This window comes from Coregonus clupeaformis, chromosome 13 (assembly GCF_020615455.1).
Source record: "Coregonus clupeaformis isolate EN_2021a chromosome 13, ASM2061545v1, whole genome shotgun sequence".
Lineage (NCBI taxonomy): Eukaryota > Metazoa > Chordata > Actinopteri > Salmoniformes > Salmonidae > Coregonus > Coregonus clupeaformis.
The window spans coordinates 44,087,190-44,112,813 of NC_059204.1; the positions used below are offsets into that span (position 1 = coordinate 44,087,190).

The 25,624-nt window shown below is 43.3% G+C and overlaps 1 protein-coding gene across 2 annotated transcripts; it reads left to right on the forward strand.

Annotated features, from left to right (window-relative positions):
- Positions 1–1,892: 1,892 nt before the first annotated feature.
- On the forward strand, positions 1,893–22,958 carry LOC121580241 (palmitoyltransferase ZDHHC20-B-like). 2 transcript variants are annotated; one of them, XM_041895293.1, is made up of 14 exons: positions 1,893–2,206; positions 3,039–3,065; positions 3,702–3,796; positions 12,411–12,528; positions 13,994–14,063; positions 15,300–15,332; positions 15,712–15,832; positions 16,242–16,277; positions 18,466–18,598; positions 21,296–21,422; positions 21,614–21,700; positions 21,794–21,876; positions 21,961–22,008; positions 22,263–22,958. In XM_041895293.1, exons 1-13 carry the CDS (start codon positions 2,089–2,091, stop codon positions 22,002–22,004), a joined length of 1,092 nt encoding a protein of 363 aa, XP_041751227.1. In that variant the 5' UTR covers positions 1,893–2,088; the 3' UTR covers positions 22,005–22,008; positions 22,263–22,958. The 2 variants fall into 2 exon arrangements, with proteins under 2 accessions (XP_041751227.1, XP_041751228.1); XM_041895294.1 differs by lacking the exon at positions 16,242–16,277.
- The last annotated feature ends 2,666 nt before the right edge of the window (positions 22,959–25,624 follow it).

Sequence of the window (25,624 nt, forward strand, 5' to 3'; positions counted from 1 at the left end):
CCCTCTAGCAACACATTTTCAAAAAAGCGACTAGCGACAAATCTAGCAACTTTTTCTGGTGTTATTGGAGACTTTTGGAAACTCTGACGTGAAAGCACGTATCGTTCTTACTCTTCTCAACGAGCAGCGGGTGCTGCCGTGCCGTGCCGTGCCGTGCCGTGCCCCCATCCCAAAGCACTCACAGGCGGCCCAGTCCTCACGCAGCAGTCCCTCCCAGCTGCAGTCAGAGCAGGAGATGTTCACCCCTCCGAGTCCAGACTGCAAATGAATCGTGCATGCGGGAAGCCGCCGCTGGCTGATTCCGCCCTGGCTTACATTCAGGGTGGGATGTAAATGTAAAACATTTTTAAAAACAAGAATAGACAGAAGAAAGTTAATTTGTAGTTCTAAACATATTTAGGGTGTTTTTTACTCACTTTTTGTCTCTCCCACGACGTTATTCCTCTCTCCTACAGCGTCCATCACAATTACATGCACATGGTCAATTATGCAAATTAGGTGATGACGTCATTTAGCGACTTCTAGCGACTTTTAGGACAGCCAATAGCTATTTTCCTTACTGAGGAGTTGGCAACACTGCGGTCACGGAGAAGGTGTTTGGAGACTAAACAGATTCACGGAAGATGGCGGAAGCGGATGATGAAGTGGAATCTGAATACAATGGCGGTAGAATCAGAGTTGTTCAAAATAATGGAAAACGGATCAAAGTAGGGTACAGTGATGAGAATGACCCTTCATATCTAGTAGGAGTACGTTTTGTTAATAAGGAGCAGCTGACTAGAGTACCAATCTTGAAGAAACCATTTGAGTTATCCAAACAGGTGGAGAGAGTGCTGGGTAAAGTGAAGGATGTGAGGATCACGGGAGGCGGTCTTGATTTGATTTCTTTGTGATTCTGCGGATCAGAAGGAACGTGCGTTGTGTCTTAAGCAATTTGATAAGTTTGAAGTGTTGTGTATGTCGCTTCGCAACAGGGCACCCCTTAAGGGGGTTATATCTGGCGTTTCGTGGGAAGTTGATTTGGAAGAGATTAAAAATATTCCTGGAGTGATTGAAGCACGTCGGATGAATCGAGTGGTGAATGGGGAAAAAGTGAATCGTTTATCTGTTTTTTTTTTTTTTTTTAATGGAGTCTCTCCCTAATGAGGTGTGGTTAGGGTATATTAACTACAGAGTTAGAGCATTTATCCCAAGAACAATGCAGTGTGAACATTGTAAAGCTTTTGGTCATGTAGAAAGTGTTTGCAGAAGGGAGAAGCCGAGATGTACAAGATGTGGAAAATATCATATTATGTGTTATAAAAGTGAAGAAAACGTGACATGTTGTAATTGCGGTGGGAATCATGAAGCTACGTCTTCTGAATGCCCCACAAGGGTAAAGGAGAATGAGGTGGCCAAAATCAGGTTTGTACAGAGCATTTCATATGCAGAAGCTGTGAAAAGGGTTGAGGGTTTGAATGTTGCACCAGAAGAGTCCATGGTAGTGGATAGGCCTTCACTGCAGGCTGCAGGGATTGTCTTACACCAAGAGGATCCTGACATTTTAAAGGTTAAAAAGGTGGACTTTGTGGCCTTTATCGCAATGGTGATAAATGGCACTGCCAAGGTGGAGAAAAGATCTAGGAAGATTGAAATCATTGTGATTGCGGCAGAGCGGTTCCTGGGGCTGAAAGATTTCACAGCAAATATTAGCAAAAGCCGTACCACATTCTCAGGACCTAGAGCCTGAGAAGGGACATATGGAGAACTAAAAGAAGGAAGAAGTGGAAGTTTTGTTTGTTTTGGCTATGTACTATTTTATTAGGGTGGATTGTTAGAATCACTTAAGTATGGATTTATTTATTTTTATTTCATTTTTGGTTTCAAACCGTCCAGTTGGTGGCGGCAATACAACTTTTGGATGTAGTCCGCAATAAAACCCACAGAAGAAGAAGAATGGAATTCCGATTGGAATAGCGTTCAAATCGATTTTTTTCAGTCGGAGCTAATTTTCTCTGCGAGTTCCCAGTTGTTTTGAACGCGGCAATAGTCCAGAGAAAAGGCTGGAGCTTTGAGGTCAGGCCACAATTTTTCGCAGGCGGATTAAAAATGGCGCCGCATTATGTACTAAGGTGCTGTCAGCGGAGTTTAGCTTGGATACCTGTTATTTTCATCAACCTTGTCGTTGGCTGGTCTTATTATGCATACGTCGTTGAACTCTGTATCTGTAAGTATAACATTCTCGTTTTTTTGGAGGTTTAACGTGGCTTGTTTCCTCATTGAAACAAAGTTGGCTTACTGCTTGCTTGCCCGTCTGGAGGATGTGTAGCCAGGACTCGGAGACAGTAGTTTACAGTAACTTGGTCGGACGAAATCAGGTTGATAATATATGGCTCATTGTCACCACGGTAAAAGTGTGGAAATGATCAACTACAATGTAACACTCGCTACTTGGGTAGCCAATCATGCCCATAGATAGAAGCCACTGTTGCTAGAAGGAAATGGACAGACACATGTACGTAATCAAATTGACTGGAAACTATCCTCGTCCCAGATTGGAATAGAGGGGATTTTGGAATAATTTTGTCCGATCTCAGACCTTATTTCTTATTTTGACATTGTTTAGCTTCGGTCGCATTTTGGCTATATAATTCTGCCTTGGATTTTGTGCCAAGCATCTTAAGAGCCATTTGATGTGAGGCTACTTTGGCCTCAAATGCGCTTATTCCCATACTGCTGACCAGCTGACTCCTCATGTGAACCTCACTGTTTCCGCTCACTGTGACTAACCTGTTTAGCCTGTTTCTGTGGGCTGCTGCTGATGGTACAATGACATGCCATAGTCAGGGGCATCCCTTCAGCCATAGTCAGGGGCATCCCTTCAGCAGGGCAAACAAAGCGTTCTGTGACAGGTGGGTCCCCCGCTGGTAGTACCAGGCTGCTGCTGGGGGTTGAGAGAAGGGGGAAGTAGATGTGAGCCTAGTACTGTAACTCAGCAGACACATCAATCAGAGGCCCTCTCTAAACTCTCTCTCTCTGTACCCCCTTGTCTCTTTCAGTTACAATCCCAAATAATGCAGAAAAAAGTAAGTAACATTCAGAAACATTTGGTGCATTTAAGACTGACTGTCTTGGGCCCACACACAATCACACCACCTTGAACCCACACACAATCACACCACCTTGAACCCACACACAATCACACCACCTTGAACCCACACACAATCACTCCACCTTGAACCCACACACAATCACACCACCTTGAACCCACACAAACTCTACTGTGTCTACGTGACACTGATGTACACAGTTGCGGTATGGTTAATATGATCTGGTACTTGTGATTTAGACATGGTAAACTAAATACTTGTTTTGCATGGGATGAAAAGTTGTGATTTAGGTTACAAGGGATACTTTGGGATGTTGGCAATGAGGCCCTTTATCTACTTCGCCAGAGTCAGATGAACTAGTTGATACCATTTTTATGTCTCTGTGTCCAGTATGAAGGAAGTTACCAATAGACTTCTGGTCATTGCGCTAGTTAGCAACTTCCTTCAAATTGCACTCAAAGACATAGAAATGGTATCCACGAGTTCATCTGACTCTGGGGAAGTAGATAAAAGGCGTATTGCCAAAATCCTTTAACTCATGGATATAATTGCATTATATTTGATCTCTGGTATGAGGTATGAATGGTGTCTCTTGCTTCTTCTCTCCAACAGTATCATACCTAGTTGTCTTTCACCTGTTCTTCATCATGTTCATCTGGTCCTACTGGAGGACTATCTGCAGCAGGCTCGCCAACCCCTCTAAAGAGGTATACGGAGAGTGTGTGTATCTGTCTTTGTCAGTAGTACCGTACTCACTCTACCTCCCGTGATATGCTACATCACAATGCCAGGGGAGTAGGCAGGGCGGTTCCTAAGGCACTCTGTAATTACAGCATATGTTAACATAGGACAGGTTTTGTATGTGTGTGTGAGCGTGTGTGTGTGTATGTGGTAGGCTTGGGCGATACCCCGGTATAAACGGTATTTTGAAATACCGATAGTATGATTTTTAATAAGAAATAATAATATTTGGGGCATTCCCGCCTCGTGCTACGGCACTGCTTATAACTATAAATTATGTATAACTATAAAAAATCTAAGATGTGTCAAATAAATTATATCCAGCTCAGGGCTTCAGCTATGCATTTGGTTTTCTAACTTGCTAGCTAAGTTGCTAGATGTCAAGATCAAGCGTCTTGGTTACAGCAGAGACATTCAATCCCCTCCTGGATCAAGATCCCTATTGCCTAAATAGTTTTGTGTGTAAAAAATAAATATATCTCTCTTGGAAAGGTGTTCTTAATGTATACACAGACAAAAGTATGTGGACACCCCTTCAAATTAGTGGATTCGGCTATTTCAGCCACACTTGTTGCTGACAGGTGTCCGCATACTTTTGGTCATGAAGTGCGTCTCTATTTCTCCGATAGATATAGCTTGGGCGGTATACCGTGGTATTTGGAAAAAGCCATGGGATGGTATTTCAATACCGTCAACTATTTCTTTTAAGTTTTTTAATAAATGTGAATATTTGTAGCTACTTTTTAAGTTAACACCTGCTGTCAACTTGTGTAATACGTTAGGCGATAAAGCAGATTGCGTTCTTAGTTTCACCTGTCACATTATTTTACATTATGAAGCTTACCGTAGTTCCCCAGAACTGTCACGTGTTTCTTTGTAAACAGCACAACGGGATAAAGCGAGCTGGTGAGTCCATAGCATTCTATATCTATCGGTGAGTCTCTGTTGTGAGGCGCACATGAGGTGATGAAGTTACTTGTATGCAGTTCACTACTAAATATTTGCCATCAGATATCGTAGAATGGCATTCTGACAGAAGTCAGAGCTCTGGATGAGTTATCTGTACAGCTGCCATTTTTTCCCTGTGCTTCCTGCTAAAGTTTTTTTTTTCTCTGTTCTTCTCCCATCTGCTCCATGTACACATGCTGCTCTTCCATCAGAAAAGCATGCATCACAACTTTGTTTATTTACACAATTTCTCTCGTTCACTTTCACTTCTAAATAACATTCTGTATCTACTAGCTATGCTTGCATAACTTTGAGCTGGATTTTCCTGTTTTTGCAATTAGGTTGTTCGTTTTCGCTCTGGATACCGCCCAAGCCTTATACAGTGCGTTTGGAAATATTCAGACCCCTTGACTTTTTCCACATTTTGTTACGTTACAGCCTTATTCTAAAATGGATTGAATAAATAAAAAAAATCAGGTCCCACAGTTGACAGTGCATGTCAGAGCAAAAACCAAGCCATGAGGACATCCAGTCAACTTGACACAACTGCCGTAGAGTTCCGAGACAGGATTGTGTCGAGGCACAGATCTGGGGAAGGGTACCAACAAATTTCTGCAGCATTGAAGGTCCCCAAGAGCACAGTGGCCTCCGTCATTCTTAAAAGGAAAAAGTTTGGAACCGCCAAGACTCTTCCTAGAGCTGGCCGCCCAGCCAAACTGAGCAATCGGGGGAGAAGGGCCTTGGTCAGGGAGGTGACCAAGAACCCGATCGCCACTCTGACAGAGCTCTAGAGTTCCTCTGTGGAGATGGGAGAACCTTCCAGAAGGACAACCATCTCTGCAGCACTCCACCAATCAGGCCTTTATGGTAGAGTGGCCAGACGGAAGCCACTCCTCAGTAAAAGGCACCTGACAGCCTGCTTGGAGTTTGCCAAACGGCACCTAAAGGACTCAGACCATGAGAAACAAGATTATCTGGTCTGATGAAACCAAGATTGAGCTCTTTGGCCTGAATGCCAACCGTCACATCTGGAGGAAACCTGGCACCATCCCAATGGTGAAGCATGGTGGTGGCAGCATCATGCTGTGAGGATGTTTTTCAGCGGCAGGGACTGGGAGACTAGTCAGGATCGAGGGAAAGATTAACGTTGGAAAGTACATAGAGATCCTTGATGAAAACCTGCTCCAGGGTGCTCAGGACCTCAGACTGGGGTGATGGTTCACCTTCCAACAGGACAACGACCCTATGCACACAGCCAAGACAATGCAGAAGTGGCTTTGGAACAAGTCTCTGAATGTCCTTGAGTGGCCCAGCAAGAGCCCGGACTTCAACCCGATCTAACCTCTCTTGAGACCTGAAAATAGCTGTGCAGCGAAGCTCCCCATCCAACCTGACAAAGCTTGAGAGGATCTGCAGAGAAGAATGGGAGAAACTCCCCAAAATGCAGGTGTGCCGAGCTTGTTGCGTCATACCAAAGAAGACTCAAGGCTGTAATCGGTGCCAAAGGTGCGTCAACAAAGTGCTGAGTAAAGGGACTGAATAGTTATGTAAATGTGATATTTCTGTTTTTTATAAACTTGCAGAAATGTCTAAACCTGTTTTTGCTTTGTCATTATGGGGTATTGTGTGTAGATTGATGGAAAAATAACGATTTAATCAATTTTAGAATAAGGCTGTAACATAACAAAATGTGGAAAAAGTCAAGGGGTCTGAATACTTTCCAAATGCACTGTGTGTGTGTGTGTGTGTATATATATATATATATATATATATATATATATGTATATATATATATATATATGTATATTGTGATGTCACGAGAGGCTACACAGCTTTCAGCGGGATTGCTCAAGTAGTGCAAGGAGACCAGGTTCAATCAAAACAAGGATTTTATTAAAGGTATTGGGAAACTAACGAAAGTATAACACAATTCTGTTCTCTTGTGGCTCTTTAAGGGTTAACAGTTCAGGGATGTCTCTTCCACATCCAAAATCATAACTCTCACTCGCTCAAATAACTTTTCCCCAGTCTTACTGTATTCCACGTTGCAGCTAGTGGCCAACCCAGCAAAACGTCCTTCCAAATGTCCCACACGTATTTCCACAGGTGCATATATCCAAAGGTGAGTATTTCCCCAAAGGTAAGTATCTCCAAATCCTTATATTCCTCCTGGAAGTGGACGTGCAGCACTCTTGTCCTCCAGAGAGCCCAGGTTGGAGAGTGTGTCTCTTCCCTTCCCAAACCTTCAGCTCATCAGCTCCTCATTTGTTTCAGCTGCGTGGGAAGATTGGCCATAGAGGGGTGGAGTTCCCGACCATACCAGCAGATGGAGCCATAGCTGTCTGGGTTTGCAGCCACCTCAGGGGGATGTAACGTCCCTCCAGGACACAGCCTCTCGTGACATCACACATCCCCCTCCTCGGGACCGACGTCCTCGTCGGGGTAAAGGCAGCGAAGAAGGCATCACGCCGGGAGAGGGCGTCCGCATTGCCGTGGTGCTTGCCAGCCCTGTGGACAACAGAAAAGTTAAACGGTTGCAAGCTCAAAAACCATCTGGTTACTCTACTGTTTGATTCCTTGTTCTTGGCCATCCACTGCAGAGGGGCGTGATCAGATACCACCATGAAACGTCGGCCCAGGAGATAGAACCGAAGGGACTCCAGGGCCCAGACTACAGCCAGACATTCTTTCTCCACCGTTGAATAGTTCTTCTCTCTTGGAAGTAACTTTCTGCTTAGGTAGAGAATGGGATGTTCTTCACCGTCATGTGCCTGGGTGAGGACAGCACCCAGACCCACCTCCGAAGCATCCGCTTGGACAATGAATTCCTTCTTGAAGTCTGGTGCCACCAGGATCGGACTGGAGCAGAGTGCTCGCTTCAGGTTGAGGAAAGCCGCCTCCGCCGCAGGGTTCCACTTCACCATTCGTGAGTGGCGTTTGGTCGTCAGCTCCGTCAACGGTGCAGCTATGGTAGCAAAATCTGCAATAAAGCGTCTATAGTAGCCAGCGAGGCCCAAAAATGACCTTACTTGCTTCTTGGTGATGGGCTGCGGCCAGTCCTGTATGGCCCGCAGTTTGGCTTCCTGTGGTTTGACCAACCCCCGCCCAATGGTGTACCCCAGGTAGTTTGTCTCACTGAAGGCCAGCTTGCACTTCTTCGGGTTTGCCGTGAGCCCTGCTTCCCTGAGCGAATCCAGCACCGCTTGTACCCGGGGTATGTGGCTGGCCCAATCCGGACTTTGTATAACAACATCATCCAAATAAGCCGCTGCGTGCCTCTTGTGGGGGCGCAAGGACTCGATCCATCAGGCGTTGGAACGTGGCAGGTGCCCCGTGGAGACCAAACGGAAGTCGGGTATACTGGTAGAGCCCCTCCGGGGTGGCAAAGGCTGTCTTCTCCTTAGACGCCGGGGTCAGGGGCACCTGCCAGTAGCCTTTTGTGAGATCAAGAGTGGTTAGGAAACGAGCATGCCCCAAGGAGTCTATTAAATCATCGACACGAGGCATTGGGTATGCATCAAATTCAGACACTTCATTCAACTTTCGATAGTCATTACAAAATCGTACTGAACCGTCTGGCTTGGGAACTAGTACGATGGGACTTGCCCAGGCACTGTGGGACTCTTCGATTACTCCCAACTCCCGCATCTTCCTTACCTCCTTCTGTATAACCACTTTACGAGCCTCTGGCACGCGGTACGGGCGCTGGTTTACCGTTCGGCCAGGCATGGTGCGGATCTCATGTTGGACCACCTCTGTGTGACCGGGAAGGGAGGAGAAGACATCCTGGTTCTGCTCCACGAGTTCCAGGGCCATCTGTCGTTGATGTGGGGACAGATTTGGACCCAGCTGAACCTCTTCTCGCGCCGGTTCCTTGGTCTCTGTGGGGGTAGACAGCTGAACAGCGCCTCTCTGGCGTGCCACTTCTTTAAAAGGTTAACATGATAAATCTGCTCAGTTTTTCTTTTATCTGGTTGCCTCACCTTGTAGTTTACTTCTCCCATGCGTTCAATGACCTCATATGGTCCTTGCCAGGTTGCCAGGAATTTACACTCAACGGTTGGCACCAGGACCAGCACTCTGTCCCCCGGCTTAAACTCCCTGGGTTGAGCAGATCTGTTGTAGGAGGCTTGCTGTTGCCGCTGACTGGCCTCCAGGTGTTCCCGCATCATGGGATAGATGGCCTTCATTCTCTCCCTCATAGCCCCGACATGGTCGATCAGTGTCCGCTGTTGGCATGGCTGCTCCTCCCAGGCCTCCTTGGCGATGTCGAGCAGTCCTCTGGGTCTGTAGGAAAGCAAGAGCTCAAAGGGTGAAAAACCAGTAGAAGACTGAGGTACCTCTCTCACCGCAAATAATATGTAGGGTAACAGCTGATCCCAGTTGCGCCCATCTTCCCCTACCGCTTTCCGCAGCATGGATTTTAGTGTTTTGTTAAAACGTTCGACTAGGCCATCTGTCTGGGGGTGGTAGACCGAGGTTCTCAGCTGTTTGATTTTCAGTAAAGCACAGAGTTCTTTCATCACCCTGGACATGAATGGAGTCCCTTGGTCCGTCAATATCTCTTTTGGGATTCCCAGACTAGTTGAGAGACGGAACAGCTCCTTGGCGATTTGTCTGGATGTAGCCTTCCTCAGCGGAATGGCCTCCGGGTACCGGGATGCATAGTCCAGAATGACCAGAATGTATTGATGTCCCCTGGAACTTTTCGGTAAGGGCCCGACTATGTCTAATCCAATCCTCTCAAAAGGAGTTTCGATAATGGGCAAGGGAATGAGCGGGTTTCTATATGTGGGCTTTGGCGCAACCTGCTGACACTCAGGGCAACTACGGCAGTAGTTCTCTATCTCTTTGTGTACTCCTGGCCAAAAGAAACGTTGCATGATTCTTTCCTTAGTCTTCTCTACCCCCCAAGTGGGCCCCTAGCGGGTGTGTGTGTGCTAGGTTGAGTACTGTGGCCCGATAGGGCTGTGGCACTGTGAGCTGTTCATGCACTTCATCATTTTTCTTGACTATCTGATATACTAACCCCGGTTTACTGCGAAATGGGGGTAAGTAGGGTTTGTCTTATCACCTAACACTACACCTTCTAATACCTGCACATTTCTTAAGGCATTTGCAAGAGTAGGATCTTGTAATTGAGCCGTACCATACTGGCCTGTGAGAGGGGGAAGCTCTTGGGTGCCTGGGACGTCTTCTTCACTGGAGAACGGAGCACTTTCCTGGGCTGCGTTCTCTTCTCCCGTATCCGGACCAGTCTCGGTGTCGGTCTGGGCACCTGCCATCCCTATCAGAGCCCGGGCGGGAGTGAGTAACTCGGAGGATTGCACCGGAGCCTTCCCAGGATGAGTCTTGCCTCTCCGTTTCCGAGGTACTCGGGTTATCCTCTCCTGAGACTCTCTCCAGAGTGGGTAAAAGGCTGGGCAGTCTCGTCCAATTAGGACAGGGACGGGGAGGGAATCAACCACCCCGCCGTCGTGTGTATGGTTCCCCGTGTGCTGGTCATTGTAAGTTCAGTAATGGGGTATTCTCTGGTGTCCCCATGGACACAGGAAACTGGGAGGACTTTCCCCGGGGTCAGACACGTTGGGCCCACCAAATCCTTACGCACCAGGGTGGCCCGGCTACCAGAATCCAGTAAGGCCTCCACATCATGGTGATTCACAGTTACCGGGCAGGTGGGGGTCGATCTGGGCCGCCATCTACGACTCCCAAGAGCGAGGCAACACGGTGTGTGGGTGCTGAGCTGGAGGACTCCGCAGTGGGCATAGGTTCATCGGCTGGTTTCCCACACTGCCAGGAGATATGTCCCATCTCCCCACACCGGTAACACTGTCGAGTTTCCCCCTCCTGGTGTACTCTTCTTGGACCCGCCTGGTTTCTGGCTCCCCCCTGGAGCCGGGATAAGTCCTGACGTGGCTGGGTTCGAGACCTTGGGGGTCCTTTGGACGGGTTCTTCCCATTTGTGGTGGGGCCGCACTCCTGGGGTCTTTTCGGGAAGCATTCAGCATCTCCGCTGTGGCCTGGTACTTTTCCACAGCTTCCACGGTCAGATCAGCCGTGGTCAAGGCCTGTTGACTGATGAACCGTTTTGCCTCATAAGGCAGGGCGCGTGAGGTAACGATCCACCACAACGGCCTCCACCACCGCCGCTGCTGTATTCCTCTGCGGATCCAGCCATTTCCTTGCGATTCGGACAAGTTCATGCATCTGCGCCCGAGGAGGTTGGTCTGGTTGGAAGGTCCAACTGTGAAAGCGCTGGGCCATACCAAACTTTGTGAGTCCATATCTGCTGAGGATCTCAGACTTCAGGGCATCATAGTCAGTAACCTGGTCAGGGCCCAGGTCCCGGACAGCATTCAGTGATTCCCCGGTTAGAAAGGGGGCTAACAGACCAACCCACTGTTGCCTGGGCCAGGCTTCCCTAGTGGCCGTGGCCTCAAATGCATGCAGGTATGCCTCAATGTCATCGGTAGCTCCCATCTTAGATATAAAGTCACTTGCCTTTATTGGGCGGGTATTTTGGACAACCCTCTGTCTCTGCAACTGCAATTCCTCTGCCTTCAGAAGGTTGGCTTTCTTTTGCTCCTCCAAGAGAGCCACGTTTGCTTGCATCTGGGCTTGCTGGCCAGCAACAAGGGCTTTCAATATGTCCTCCATTTCAGTCGGCGGGGAGCCTACGGCCAACTTGGAAAACTGGGTGATCAAACCTTCGGTATCCTCCTCTGACATGCACTATTAACGCTTGAGCGTGCCCGTATTCTCCACCATCTGTGATGTCACGAGAGGCTACACAGCTTTCAGCGGGATTGCTCAAGTAGTGCAAGGAGACCAGGTTCAATCAAAACAAGGATTTTATTAAAGGTCTTGGGAAACTAACGAAAGTATAACACAATTCTGTTCTCTTGTGGCTCTTTAAGGGTTAACAGTTCAGGGATGTCTCTTCCACATCCAAAATCATAACTCTCACTCGCTCAAATAACTTTTCCCCAGTCTTACTGTATTCCACGTTGCAGCTAGTGGCCAACCCAGCAAAACGTCCTTCCAAATGTCCCACACGTATTTCCACAGGTGCATATATCCAAAGGTGAGTATTTCCCCAAAGGTAAGTATCTCCAAATCCTTATATTCCTCCTGGAAGTGGACGTGCAGCACTCTTGTCCTCCAGAGAGCCCAGGTTGGAGAGTGTGTCTCTTCCCTTCCCAAACCTTCAGCTCATCAGCTCCTCATTTGTTTCAGCTGCGTGGGAAGATTGGCCATAGAGGGGTGGAGTTCCCGACCATACCAGCAGATGGAGCCATAGCTGTCTGGGTTTGCAGCCACCTCAGGGGGATGTAACGTCCCTCCAGGACACAGCCTCTCGTGACATCACAATATGTATATGTATATGTATATATATGTATATGTATATGTGAAATAAATAGCACCCCTTGTTTGCACATTCGGTAATACTGTATGGTAAAGAAACAGTATTAAAATCTGGATACTGCCCAACCCAAGTGTATGGTTTTGAAGGGGATTTGCCCTCAATCTCAAGTTACTATTTTCACATTTCCACTGTGCCCTAATTTCTAGATCCATGACTACAGGTAATAACATACTTTGAGAAACATCTTTCTGTCCTCCTATCAGTTCTGTCTGCCCAAAGTGGAGAAGGAGCAGTATGAGAAGGAGGACCCAGACACTCAGCAGGAGGTCCTGAAGAAAGTGGTGGTAGGCTTGCCTGTCTACACACGCACTGGGACAGGAGGTGAGAATGTTACTGCCACCCACCCCCAACTCACCATGTACACATCCAACAAGGTTGCCAAATATAATTGATGTGCTATTTTATGTAGTTGGGATATACAGTCAGTTCCCAAATTATTGGCACCCTTGATAAAGATGAGAAAAAGGACTGTATGAAATAGATCATACAAATACTGAGCTATATTGTATGCTCAAAAAAGAAAATTTATAGATCTACTAATACAATTGCTCAGATTTTGATTAAAAGTTATTTAAAAAAATCTCAAAGCTAGGTGTAATTTATTGGCACCCCTGTTTTCAATACTCCGGCACTTTGCGAGGATAACTGCACTGAGCCTTTTTTCAAAAATGTTTTATGAGATTGGTGAACACATTGGGAGGGATCTTAGACCATTCCTTTATACAAAATCTTTCCAGATCCTTGATATCCTTCAATCTGCACTTATGGACTGCCCTCTTCAATTCAAACTTGTTTTCAATGGGGTTCAAGTCCGGAGACTGAGATGGCCATTGCAAAATGTTGTTTTTGTGGCCAATTAACCATTTCTTTTGAGTTTGATTAGTGCTTGGGGTTATTGTTTTGCTGGAAGAGCCACTTGCGACCAAGGTCATATTTGACCTCCAGGCATTTTACATTTGTTGGTTGCGCTCAATAAAGACTTTATTTCTGGCAACCCTTCCAAAGAGCCTAATGGCATTGAGGTGGCGTCTAATTGTAGATTTGGAGACTTGGTGACCCGAAAATGTGACCAGGTTCTGTAATTCTACAACGTTGGCCCTTGGAATTTTCTTTGCCTTGCAAACCATCTTCCTCACTGTGCGTGGGGACAACATACACTTGCGTCCAATACCAGGCAAGTTTACCACTGTTCCAGTGGTTTTAAACTTACTAATTGTTGCCCTAATAGTGGTAAGTGGTATATTTATTTTATGTATTTTTTAGCTATTTCTTTGTACCTATTGCCAGATTATTATTTTATTAACAACCATTTGTCTCTTTTCTTTTTTTGGAGTGCTTTGCCTTTTCCCATGGTGATGGTTGACAGTGATTTTACATGCATGTTCTTCATTTTTATACCCCAGTGAAACAGGAAGCCATGGAAGGCCACAATACAGTTCTTTACATTGAGAGAAAAAAGTAGAATGTTAATGAAGATGACATTTTGTTTGTTTGTATTTATAAGAATCTTTAGGAGTGCCAATAATTTAGACACCTATAAGTATGATACAAAAAATTACTTATTAAACATCTATTTCTCTGAGCAATTGTATTAGTATAAAATGATAACATTTCCCTATTTTTTGGGGAGCATATAATATATCTCAGTATTTGAATAATTTTATAGTTTTTTTTTTTTGTTAGTCTTTATCAAGGGTGCCAGTAATTTTGGATCTGACTGTAGTTGCAACACAAGCCTTGGATTTAATGCTGATGATGATTGATCAGGTGTATGTGTTCTCCACAGCCGTCCGGTACTGTGACCACTGTCAGGTGATCAAACCCGACCGCTGCCACCACTGCTCCACCTGTGACATGTGAGTTCAGTTCTATTTTTTTATTTCACCTTTATTTAACCAGGTAAGCCAGTTGAGAACAAGTTCTCATTTACAACTGGACGGCCCGGGGTGTTAAGCATATCCCAGTTTAGGTCACCAAGCAATACGAACTCTGAGGATAGATGGGGGGCAATCAATTCACATATGGTGTTCAGGGCACAGCTGGGGGCTGAGGGGTGTCTGTAGCAAGGGGCAACAGTGAGGTGGGGTTCAGATGAGATGCACCATGGACATATTTGTATAAACCTTGAATTAATTAATTATTTTATGGGTGAACACTGTACAGTATATTACCTTGGAGTTGAAGCACCTAAAAAGATGCCGCATAAAATCATGGTTCAAAAGACGATTTTCTCTGAAAATGTAGCATGTTTGGAGTGAATGGAATGTCATCACAGGCATGATCAAAAAGTGGCCACTGCTCAATAGAACTCTGTGGCGCTGCTCCGCTGCAGAACGGCGCTAACTTGGAATGTCAATTTACAAGCTAACTAGTGGCTGTAGGTTCGTGAGTAAAAACATGGGCTTTTTCTAAATGAAATCCGCTGAATACAAAACAAAATAGGGACTCATCTCTATCTCTCTATCTCTCTATCTCTCTCTCTCGAACAGATTGTCTTCGCGGAGGGTGGATATTGAAATTCAGTCTATATAGATATTTACAAAGCTAAGAGACTGAATTTCAATATCCACCCTCCGCGAAGACAATCTGTTCCTGTTTTCATTGTGTATTTTGGAGTTCTTCCCTTTAAATCGCCATAGAAACGCCCCTCTCGACATAGATTGATCACCATAATAGGCAATGAAAGCCAAAGATCTGGAGGTGAAAATGACGAGGGTATCAAGTTGATTTCGATTGGTCCAACGAGTAGAAACACCTCCAAATGGTAACGTTACTACCTCACAACGCCAAATATGGAAGAGGATACAACCAAGAGCGGCGCAGTCTAAACTAGCAACGGTCACAGCAAATGAACATTCTTATTTCATCAACATTGTTAAGTACAAGTATATTAAGGTTATAATATTGTGGAGAATAACCTAATGATTAATTAAATGTCATTTATGATTAACATAGGGCAAAGAATTTCGTGGCACCCTCTTAAATTGCCCTGTTTTTTTCTCTACATTGTACAGCAGTGAGTGAACGCCTTATATACTCTTTCCTCCTCCTTCCCTTGTTTTTCATGCTGTCGTACTCTCCCTCTCTCTCAGGTGTGTGCTGAAGATGGATCATCACTGTCCATGGTATGTAACGCCTCAGTCCATTCATGAAGTATGGATGCTTAGCAAAGTACACTCTGTATATTATTATAGTTCAGATCAGACAGTATTGTCCATTGTTAATACAAAAAAATGCCTGCCCTCATTTGAAGTCCATTGTTAATACTGACTTGATAGTGATTGGATCAGTGTAGAGTTTCATCCTGTCCATTCTACTGCATGAGCTTATTTGATGTGTTTGGTCTAGTATAGTAATGTGAAAAGGATTACTCAGCTCTCATAAAGAGAATTCTGTCGATTCTCATCACTTTGTTGTATAGAGATGAGATAATATAGACAACTTGTGGACAGAGCAGCACGAGCCACGGTGACTTTTTTTCCTCACTCTCTGTTTCTCTCTCAGGGTGAATAACTGTGTTGGATTTTCAAACTACAAGTTCTTTGTCTTGTTTCTGGCCTACTCCATGCTGTATTGTGTATTCATCGCCGCTACCGTCCTGCAGTATTTCATCAAATTCTGGACAGTAAGTACTACTGAGTAATACTGTAGCTTCCTGCCTTTCTTCCTTAGCTAGCAAGAGCTTAGTTGTTGAGTGTTAAACAATGAGAGCAGTAAGATCCCTGATCGCATGTTCCAACTAGCCAATACCCCAAATCCTCTATATAAACCACCTCAAACTTGAGCAGTCTGCATGTCAGGAGAAATATGTGTGAATCCAGTTTATATTTAGCTGTGTGATTGCAGTAAATAAGCGTGGAACGGGGGGGAGGGAGGAAGTGCAATTGTGCTAACATTCATGAGGACGTTGAGCAGGTGCCGATAGTTTTGTTTCCCTGTAATCCTGTTCTGTCCTTTTTATCTCTCTAAGATAGTTGCACTCTTAATTTCTCCACTAACTATCTATCTGTCTCTCTCTAATACTTTGCCTAAAGCTTTGCCGAAGGAGATCTGTTGAGGATTGTCCTCAGGTAAAATGCATGATTGTCACCATCTGATCATTGTGGTTAGTCAAAAAGAAAGGTTGCACTTCTTGGAGTAGCCTATTGTCACTAAGGTAGAGAAGCTCAACCCATAATGGCATTCACAAGGCTTCTGTCTCTCAGAAGTACAAATTGCTGTTGAAGGATTCTCTTCAGTATGTGTCAAACGCTGTTGTCTTGCAACATAAGCTGTTGTCTGTTCCTCCTTGAGTGGTAAGACTAGGCCTCTGTCCTTGTTTGGGTTATATGCTGCCTTGCTTGTGACGATGAATGTCCACTGCCATCTTGGCCAACTGAGGGGGAGTGTGGAGTCGGACAGGACTGTTTTTTTTAGCATGTCCTATTTTGCATAACAACCAAAAGGTCTGTACTGTATGTAGTACCTTCTGGAGCCATTCACTCAACAGTCATATAGGCTGGGTCTGCGACTCCAGAATGAGGAGGTCTTCATGGTCATTTACAACTGACTGATGTGTCATATCCTGTACAGTGGGGAAAAAAAGTATTTAGTCAGCCACCAATTGTGCAAGTTCTCCCACTTAAAAAGATGAGAGGCCTGTAATTTTCATCATAGGTACACGTCAACTATGACAGACAAAATGAGGAAAAAAAAATCCAGAAAATCACATTGTAGGATTTTTTATGAATTGATTTGCAAATTATGGTGGAAAATAAGTATTTGGTCAATAACAAAAGTTTCTCAATACTTTGTTATATACCCTTTGTTGGCAATGACACAGGTCAAAAGTTTTCTGTAAGTCTTCACAAGGTTTTCACACACTGTTGCTGGTATTTTGGCCCATTCCTCCATGCAGATCTCCTCTAGAGCAGTGATGTTTTGGGGCTGTCGCTGGGCAACACGGACTTTCAACTCCCTCCAAAGATTTTCTATGCTGTTGAGATCTGGAGACTGGCTAGGCCACTCCAGGACCTTGAAATGCTTCTTACGAAGCCACTCCTTCGTTGCCCGGGCGGTGTGTTTGGGATCATTGTCATGCTGAAAGACCCAGCCACATTTCATCTTCAATGCCCTTGCTGATGGAAGGAGGTTTTCACTCAAAATCTCGCGATACATGGCCCCATTCATTCTTTCCTTTACACGGATCAGTCGTCCTGGTCCCTTTGCAGAAAAGCCCCAAAGCATGATGTTTCCACCCCCATGCTTCACAGTAGGTATGGTGTTCTTTGGATGCAACTCAGCATTCTTTGTCCTCCAAACACGACGAGTTGAGTTTTTACCAAAAAGTTATATTTTGGTTTCATCTGACCATATAACATTCTCCCAATCCTCTTCTGGATCATCCAAATGCACTCTAGCAAACTTCAGACGGGCCTGGACATGTACTGGCTTAAGCAGGGGGACACGTCTGGCACTGCAGGATTTGAGTCCCTGGCGGCGTAGTGTGTTACTGATGGTAGGCTTTGTTACTTTGGTCCCAGCTCTCTGCAGGTCATTCACTAGGTCCCCCCCGTGTGGTTCTGGGATTTTTGCTCACCGTTCTTGTGATCATTTTGACCCCACGGGGTGAGATCTTGCGTGGAGCCCCAGATCGAGGGAGATTATCAGTGGTCTTGTATGTTTTCCATTTCCTAATAATTGCTCCCACAGTTGATTTCTTCAAACCAAGCTGCTTACCTATTGCAGATTCAGTATTCCCAGCCTGGTGCAGGTCTACAATTTTGTTTCTGGTGTCCTTTGACAGCTCTTTGGTCTTGGCCATAGTGGAGTTTGGAGTGTGACTGTTTGAGGTTGTGGACAGGTGTCTTTTACTGATAAGAAGTTCAAACAGGTGTCATTAATACAGGTAATGAGTGGAGGACAGAGGAGCCTCTTAAAGAAGAAGTTACAGGTCTGTGAGAGCCAGGAATCTTGCTTGTTTGTAGGTGACCAAATACTTATTTTCCACCATAATTTGCAAATAAATTCATTAAAAATCCTACAATGTGATTTTCTGGAAAAAAAATTCTCAATTTGTCTGTCATCGTTGACGTGTACCTATGATGAAAATTACAGGCCTCTCATCTTTTTAAGTGGGAGAACTTGCACAATTGGTGGCTGACTAAATACTTATTTTCCCCACTGTATGTCTGTGCAGAAGGTGAACATTACTACTGTATGGGGCTGATGAAGAGTATGACATCACTAACGGCTCTTCTTTCTCTCTCCCCTCTCAAGAATCAGCTGCCTGACACTCACGCCAAATTCCACGTGTTGTTTCTGTTTTTTGTGGCGGCCATATTCTTCATCAGCATCCTGTCGCTTTTCAGCTACCATCTCTGGCTTGTGGGAAAGAACAGGACCACCATAGGTAGCTGCCGTGCCTCACCATACTGCAACACAGAAAAACTCATCCACTATTGTCTTGATTGTTTGACACCTTTTTATTGTTGTTGGTTATAATTAGGGGTTCACAGAGAAGAAACCGATTTTGTTATTCTCTGAATGTTTTTATTTATTGACATGGTCAAATAACTCAAGCATAGATTGGGAACTTTTTTTCTAATTTGGCACACAAACTAGATGCCATGGGTAACTTGGTCCAAAAGAATGGCACCACTTGGCCTATTTGTGGCGCTGTTATAAGCAGTCTGACTTAAACCCTCATAGCCTTCGCCCTGTTTGACCTAGACCTGAAACCAGTTGTATGTAGGTGTCTTTCCTCATTGCTTCAAGGACCCATAAGGTCAATCAGGATGTCTTTTGAAAACCTTTGAAAACTTTCTCATGAACCGTAAGTCCAAATGTGGTATGTGGTATGTAGGTTCATGGTACATGTCTTACCTTAGTTTGAGAAAAGCTGAAGTAATGGTTAAGAGATGGCTGAGTTATTGATAAATCAGGAAATCAGATTTTACGTGTCCATTTAAATCCTTTGTAAATCCACTCCACAATGGCTTATCAACTTAACTTTTTAGGGTCATCGAAGACATTACCATGGTGAACCAAGTTTGGCATTGATATCTTAAAAAATAAGGAAACTATTAACAATTAACTTTTTTGACTATGTAACGCTAAAGCTTAAAATAATCATACAAAATCTTCTCATGGACTAAAAGTCTGATTCCCTCCAAATGTGGTCTTTGGATTCAACACAATGGTCCCTAAAGAGTTTGAGAAAATAACATTGATGCATTCAAAGATGGCCACACTATACCAGTAGATGCATATTAGCACATACACTAATATACTAAAAATACTTTTAAAATCTTCTTCTCATGAAACCATAGGACCAAAAGACATGGTACGTGACATAACTTAGTTTGAGAAAAAAGCTAAGGGATTGGTCCAAAGATGGCTGAGGTATTGAAAAAAAATACTCTGAATTTATGTGTCCATTTAAACCAGTGGCCTATCAACTTGAGACTTGTCATCGCTATCATGGACGTCCCTAAGATGAACCACACTGCATTTTATATTGATATCTAAAAAAACAAGGAAACTATTAACAACTCATTCTTTGAATATGTAACGCTAATGCTCAAAATCATCTGCAATCATCTCCTTGTGAAACACACGTCAGATTCACTCCAGATTTTGTATTTAGACTCGTTACAGCAGTCTTTAATTATTTTGAGAATTGTTTTGCAGCATTCGAATATGACCACACTGTACCTAATAGATGTACATGCTAAAAATACGTTTTAAATCTTCTCATGAACTATAAGTCAGATTGACTACAGAATTGGTATATAGACCCAATAAATTAGCATGTAATGAATTTGAGAATGATTAGTTGCTGCATTCATAGTCGGCCACGTTACACCACTGATGGCACCATATCTCACCAGGGCTATAAGAAATGAACCGATGGACATGGGACCATGAAATTTGGTATATATTTTTTACATTTTAAATTTGAGTAGACTCTCTTATCCACAGCAACTTACAGGAGCAATTAGGGTTAAGTGCCTTGCTCAAGGGCACATCGACAGATTTTTCACCTAATCTGCTCAGGGATTCGAACCAGCGACCTTTCAGTTACTGGCCCAATGCTCTTAACCGCTAGGCTACCTGCTTTATGTAAACCTTATGTATATAATTAATAATAATAGCTGTGTGAATATAAAGCCACTGCAACCTTAAATGGCTGCACCAGACCAGTTGGTGGCTCTATAGATGTCATTAGCACCAGTGGCACCATAGGATACTAGAGCAATAACTATTGATCAAGTGTCTCATGCAAATGAATGTTAGATTTTAATTATGCAGATGATAATGTGAAATATCTTGATTACTTTCTGTGTAATCACATTGTTGCCCTATTATGTGGCCTGAACATATTGAAAAGTGGATAATTTATTTGGGAAAGTGGAAGTCCTGCCGCTTGCGCAGTCAGCGTATTACAGCTGTGAAAGTATATTGACCTATTTTTTTTTTAAAGCTAATGTAGAGTGTACCAACTGAGATTGAAGTAATTAACACAAACAGATTTTGACAAAATAAAGTCCCCGAATTCAAAGATGACTGCAATATAGCCTACCAATACACCACAAGAGGTTGGTGGCACCTTAATTGGGGAGGAAGGACTCGTGGTAATGGCTGGAGCGGAATTAGTGGAATGGTATCAAATACATCGAACACATGGTTTCAATGTGTTTGCCATTCCTTTCGCACCATTCCAGACATTTATTATGAGTTGTCGTCGCAACAGCCTCAACTGCAATACAATAACGCTGAAAATATTTCAAGTCATAAACCATTAATCAAATTGACCACAGAATTGGATAATAAACTCAATACATTAAGTAATGACTTTAAGAATGACTACCTGCTACATTCAAAGATACAGCACTAGACTAAACTTAACTTGTGTCATCCTTGTGGTATTGAGCAATAAACATGGTAATGTTGTCACTGATTGCACATAAAGGAAGATGGTTCCTACATGATATTTCTGTTTTGTTATCCAACTTATCTTGTGTCCTTTCTGTCATCTTGTGAACCCCGTTCATTGCTGCTCGCAACTAATATTATTGGTTTATTTATTCTATGTTTTTTATTTCAGAGGCTTTCAGGGCTCCTGTCTTCAGAAATGGCCCAGACAAGAATGGCTTCTCTCTGGGATTCAGTAGGAACATGGCTGAGGTTTTTGGAGACCAGAAGAAGTACTGGATGTTTCCCATCTACAGCAGGTGAAAACACCAAGTCACCTATCCACCAATTCTGTTGGAGCTTTAGAATAGTTTTGAATCTTAGTTAGTCTTGCCTTTTAGTCAATAAAAACCTAGTTTAGAGAGTTTCACTGTAGGTGTTTAAATGTCTCTTTCCCCCCCTCGCTCTCTCTCTCTCCGTCGCTCTCTCTTCTCTCCTTTCTCTCTGTCAGTCACGGTGATGGACAAAGTTTTGTCACCCGGTTGGTGAACTTAGATCCTGAGCAGATGGCTGGGGGCCTCCAGATCAATGGCAAAAGGTTGGTTTCTTGGGTTGATTTCTTCAAATCCTGATTTTAAGTAAATGATCTCGCCTCATTCATGAAGTTTATACCTGCCTTGTCCTGAAACAGCTCTGTAGAGGGTCCTGCAAGTACCCTTGGCAACAACATCAACCACATTGAGGACCATCAGGATGGCAGCTTCGACAAAACTGGTATGTAGATCCCTGTGATGTCAAGTAGCCCTGTGTCAATGAGCTGCATGAACCTTGAGCTCTTACCTCTCACCCTTGTTTCAGACGTAGCCGAAACGGTCACAGTCACCATAGAGAGCGAGTCATAGACAGGTAAGCCTATGGATGAGTCCCACTGAAGTGTGCACATTTCCTACAGACCTTAGAGGAAACTGATGACCATCCATGATCATTGATTACCAGTTGGCTCAAATCTGCCAAGAGACCACTGAGCCATCAACTGTGATGCTTTACAACCAGCAGAATCTGTCTCCACAAAAAACAGCCCCTATCATCACGTGCAGTACCCCTACAAATGTCAATTAACAGCTCTCGTATGGCCATCTTTTCTATTGCCATTCTTACAGCCACCAAACAGCATTCCTGGTACGATGGACACAACCTGGACTGTCATAGACGCTACATCTGTCACCAGAGCTTTCATCAGCTTTCAGCCTCCGTCTTAAGTCCTCACCAAACACATATTCTCTCAGACACTTCCTTTGTTTTTAACCAAAGCTTTTTTTGTAACTATTATTAATCTCTGGGACTACTCTGTTATTCAAGCCAAAAAAAGAAGTATTTGCGCTAGGTCAGATTAGTGCAGGAAAAGAATTGCTTTACACTTATACACCTCAGTCAAATCCGTATTCACTTGCTTTATTGGGAAAAATGAAGTGTACTGTTTCTTACCCCAGTAACTCAGTTACTGGTTTTGATTGGGTTAAGCCCAGGGAATACAATGTTGTGTCTTCAGACCCTGAACGTCTTGCGCACTGTCAGTTGATTGGAGTGTGTGTACTGTATGCACTTTACATTTGAACCCTGTGGAGGGCGCTAAGCATATCCATTGATTTCAATAGGCCGTACAGTCCTACAGTAGGTTTATATGAAACAAGACTTTATAGGACCCTTTTCCAAATCCTTTCCTGCTCTACATCATCTTAACTGAAAGCTAGAACCCTTAGTTTTTGGGCTTGTAAATTAATGATATACCCATTGATTCTTGAATATAACCTATAAATGACTCATGAGCTTAGTTCAACTGTCATACCCCTACAGAATCCAAAATATAAGCTTTTATTACTCCAATGTTTGTAAACAATGTAATTGTAAACAAACACCGTATAGCTTCAAAACATGGTTAAAATACATTTTGGTAAGTCCTTGCATCCATAGCTCTGTCTATGAATTTGAGTGGTTACATTTCTCTAGGCCCATCCCTCAGGTTTTTCTAGCTTTAAATGTGCATTGTGCCTTCAGTTAATTTGTTCAGATTTTTTGTTATGTTGTATGGAAAGACAAAGGTTAAGTACAGTGCCATAGTAAATGGTTGGCCTTAACATGGTGTAATTACTTGACCATTTCTGTTTACAATTTTAAACTGTTAATTTTAGTTAAATCCTAACTCGAGATGCGTGTTTCGCAGAATTGTGATCTATGTGACAAGTTTATCGCTTTCATCTCAATACTTTGGTTGGGACTCAACAACACACATACAGTGACACGCTTTTTGTTGTTTTGGCTCTGTACTCCAGCACGTTGGATTTGAAATGATACAATGACTGAGGTTAAGGTGCAGACTGTCCGCTTTAATTTGAGGGTATTTTCATCCATATCGGGTGAACCGTTTAGAAATGTTTGTACATAGTCCCCCCATTTTAGGGGACCAAAAGTATTGGGACAAATTCACTTATAGGTGTATTAAACTAGTTAAGTTTAGTATTTGGTCCCATATTCCTAGCACGCAATGATTACATCAAGCTTGCGACCCTACACACTTGTTGGATGCATTTGCGGTTGGTGTTGGTTGTTTTTAAATTATTTTGTGCACAATAGAAATGTGGTAAATAATGTATTGTCACTTTTATTGTAAATAAGAATAGAATGTTTCTAAGCACATATAAATTAATGTGGATGCTACCATGATTACGGATAGTCCTTAATGAATAACGAGTGCTGTAATTTCTAAACTGTTTTCAAGATAGTAATGAAAATGTCCTCAAATTTAAGCTGACTGTCTTTTTTTCAAATCCAAAGGGCTGGAGTACAGAGACAAAACAACAAATGTCGCTGTCCCAATACCTACTGTAGTTTTTGAACATTATACAGGATTGTTATTACATTAAGTATTGGTTTTCAAGCTTTCTTTTAAGTTTCTGTTTTTCCATTGTTTTTATTGCTATGGACACCTTTCTGTGTTTGCAAACATTGCCACAGGAGGGCGATGCGTGCAAGTTGGTAGCAGAACAAGGGGAATTCTTATAGAACGCCAGCAGAAAAAGCCTCTTTACATGTAGTGTATATCACACTACTTTTGGATTATAATTGGATTTGAAGGCTCGTTTGAATGTCCTGCTTAATATAATGTTTGTGTCATCGCAAATCAACTGCATTATTCTTAAACACTTCAACCAGTAAAATGTCTCTTTGGCTAGCTTTTGTTAAAGCCTATATATCAATGAGAGTTAGCATTCTAGCTTACAACTCCTGCCTCTAAAATAGTTATTTTGCAAAGATAACAACCAAATATAATCTTAGCAACTGTTCAAGCAAAACATAATTGTAAGCGTATGAGAACCCCAAAAAGTTATTTTGTTTAGAAGTAATAAAAACGTAAATCTAGGCTATGTTGAATGGGCGCAAATGGCGACGGCTTTCTTACTGCTGCCAAGAGTCGCGCGCATCTGTGCGTGACGTCAGAGTCGTGGAAAAGGGTCTATTGTCCGCATTGCCATGTATTTTTTTTTTAAAGGGAGTTGTATGTCTGCAAGATATCAATGTTTTATGTTCTTAAAAGCACAACATTTTCCAATGCAAATGCTGCTTTCTTTGATACTGATGATGATCATGATTATAGCTAATTTCTTGTTATTGTTTTGTCGGGAAAAATGTACAATGTATTGAATGAGATTTGTTAATAGGGGTAGGCCAGTTTCCATGTGCAGTCCCTGGGAAAGTTGCTGTTGTGCTGTAATACGTAATGTCAGGATGGACACAGACCACCAGGTGGAGGGTAGAGATGGGCATCTCAATGGAGAAATGATTTATTTCAGAATATCTGTGATCAGGTTTCTACATTTCCAACTGACTATGATCTGTGTGGTTTTTAGGAGAGTTGTTTGGAATGTACAAGCTGTTTGTTTACTGGACGCATATATGATGGTATAACACCTTATTGTGGAATAATGTAGAGTGAAAGCGTCATGACTTTAACCCGACTCATAATTTGAATAACTTTTTACATTAATGCCATATAAATATTTTGCGCTACATTGTATATTCACAAACTGTTGAAGGTAAATCATGGATCAATTTCCTTTTTATTAATATATTCATTTTTTTTTGGGGGGATCTGTTTGCATGTTTTAGTGTTTTCTAACTATATTTGTAGGACCCTGTCTGTCACGGTCGTCTGACGAATGAGTAGACCAAAGCGCAGCGCGTTGAGTGAACATGACTTTATTAAGATAAAGTACACTAACCAAAACAAACACTGACGAAACGTGAAGTCCAACAGTACACGACTGAACACGGAACAATAACCCACAAAACAAAGGAGAAAACACACAGAATATATATGGCTCCCAATCAGAGATAACGAGCCGACAGCTGACACTCGTTACCTCCGATTGGGAGTCATAGACCAATCACCACTAGACACAAACAAAATGAAACTCACCCATCCCCAACACCACCAAATGAAATACACCCAAACCAATGACAATGA

Bases quoted from the DNA above. Each gene is read 5' to 3' on its own strand.
- LOC121580241 (XM_041895293.1), top strand. From the start codon at position 2,089: ATGGCGCCGCATTATGTACTAAGGTGCTGTCAGCGGAGTTTAGCTTGG. The intron at 14,064-15,299 runs GTGAGTTCAGTT...CCTCTCTCTCAG, and splicing joins CACTGCTCCACCTGTGACAT to GTGTGTGCTGAAGATGGATC. The intron at 18,599-21,295 runs GTAGCTGCCGTG...TTTTTATTTCAG, and splicing joins AAAGAACAGGACCACCATAG to AGGCTTTCAGGGCTCCTGTC.